This window comes from Phaeodactylum tricornutum, genomic scaffold, assembly GCF_000150955.2.
Source record: "Phaeodactylum tricornutum CCAP 1055/1 PHATR_bd_48x36 genomic scaffold, whole genome shotgun sequence".
In the NCBI taxonomy this organism is placed as follows: domain Eukaryota; phylum Bacillariophyta; class Bacillariophyceae; order Surirellales; family Neidiaceae; genus Phaeodactylum; species Phaeodactylum tricornutum.
Window position 1 is genome coordinate 1 of NW_002238052.1, and position 1,544 is coordinate 1,544.

The window sequence follows — 1,544 nt, forward strand, 5'->3', positions numbered from 1 at the left end:
TGAGGAGCTGCACCAACCGCTCCGCCTGCACCTGTTTCTCTTGATCATCCTCTTCCACGCTCGTCCCTTGCTTGTAAATTTCGTTAGCAATTGTGACCGTGGCGATCAGAGTGTAGTACTGCACATCCCGATAGGGTTGGAGAAACTCGGCCTGCAGCATGTGGTGTATAGACTTGTCCCAGGTCGGCAATCGGGAAACCACCCGGACCAAGAGTCGCAGCAGTGTAGTGGAAACCACTTGGTAAGCGCTGTTGCTGGATTGCGTCGGCGAGGTAGCGACGACGCCCCACAAGGTACGCAGTGCCGTCCGTTTGCCCGATTCGACGCGGTCGCACAATTGGAGCAGAAACTTCTTGTGCGACGTTCGGAGAAAGGCGTGCCATTTGTGCTGGACACTGGAGGACGACAATGGCAATGAAGAATTGCGAGTTGGTGTCCTCTCGAGAGAAAACTCGTTCGACTGGATCAAGCTGGCAAAGACTTTACGAAGTTCGTCGAGTCGAGCGGCATCCAGTCGTTCGTCGTTATGAGGCTTCAGCAGAGTTTTGATTTGCGTCGCAATCTCGGCCGACGAGGACGTCTTGGTCGTCGCCGTTTTCGTGGATATAGCCATGGTCATCTTGGTCGATCACGTTCTCTTCCCAGTCTACGAACGACAGGACTACTTTGCCCAACAGTCGGAAAAAGTCGTTACTGAAACACAAAAACGTTCTGTGTTCATCAATATAGTTTTCACTTTTTGCTTGGATGCCGGAGTGGTGTTGGTATTTTTCGTCCGTCCCTTCTCCGTACAGCAAAAAGGTTGTCGGTTAGGGTTAGGTACGTTGACTGTCAGACTATTGGCTTTGGTTGCTTGAGCTTTCCGAGCACATACGTCAGCGTGTCAACTAAGAAACTCGCACGATGCAATACGTCAATTCGAGCTTCTTTTGGACCAAAGTCTGCTGGTGGGAGTCGTACTGTACGTCGGGGGCGTCGCCGGGTACGTGAGTCACCTCCCTACGAATTCGGGAGCGCTCCGCCTCGCCCCGTTCGTACCAAGCCGTAGCAGTGTGAGCCGCATCCCCTACCCATCCGTTCCATTGGATATCGCAACGCCTCTACGCCCCTCAACAAGTCTCTCCGCGGGGGCCTCACAGAGTTCTATCGTTCCGACAAAATCCATCGTTTCGGCGGCTGCCTTTTGCGTTCTCGACGTGGCCTTTCGTCGGGGATTTCTCAAGGCCAACGTGGCGTTTCCCTCTAGTCTCGGTGGCTGCGGGATCCTATTGGCGCTCTTACTGGGCTTGCCGAGCAAGACCGCAGGCAAGGCCTTCTCGGCGCTCAAACCCGGGGCTGACATGCTGGCCAAGTGGCTGCCCGTCTTTTTTGTACCCTCGCTCGTGACTCTGCCCTTGGCGGATTCTTTGGGGTCCTCGGCGGAGCTCGCCAAAGTTGCGGCCGTTATTGTGGGAGGATTTTTGTTTACTCTCGTGACCACGTCGGCGTCGGTCGTTGCCGTTCGATCTCTCCTTTCTGGTGACACTAACAGGGACGAATCGCCC

General features: G+C 54.8%; 1 protein-coding gene across 1 annotated transcript; it reads right to left on the reverse strand.

The window, feature by feature from the left end:
* Window positions 1-17: 17 nt before the first annotated feature.
* PHATRDRAFT_bd1535 (predicted protein) lies at window positions 18-619 on the reverse strand (the record flags this gene model as incomplete). The annotated part of the gene is made up of 1 exon (XM_002176457.1): window positions 18-619. A coding segment is annotated over one exon (602 nt), but the record flags the coding sequence as incomplete, so codon positions are not given.
* Window positions 620-1,544: the final 925 nt, after the last annotated feature.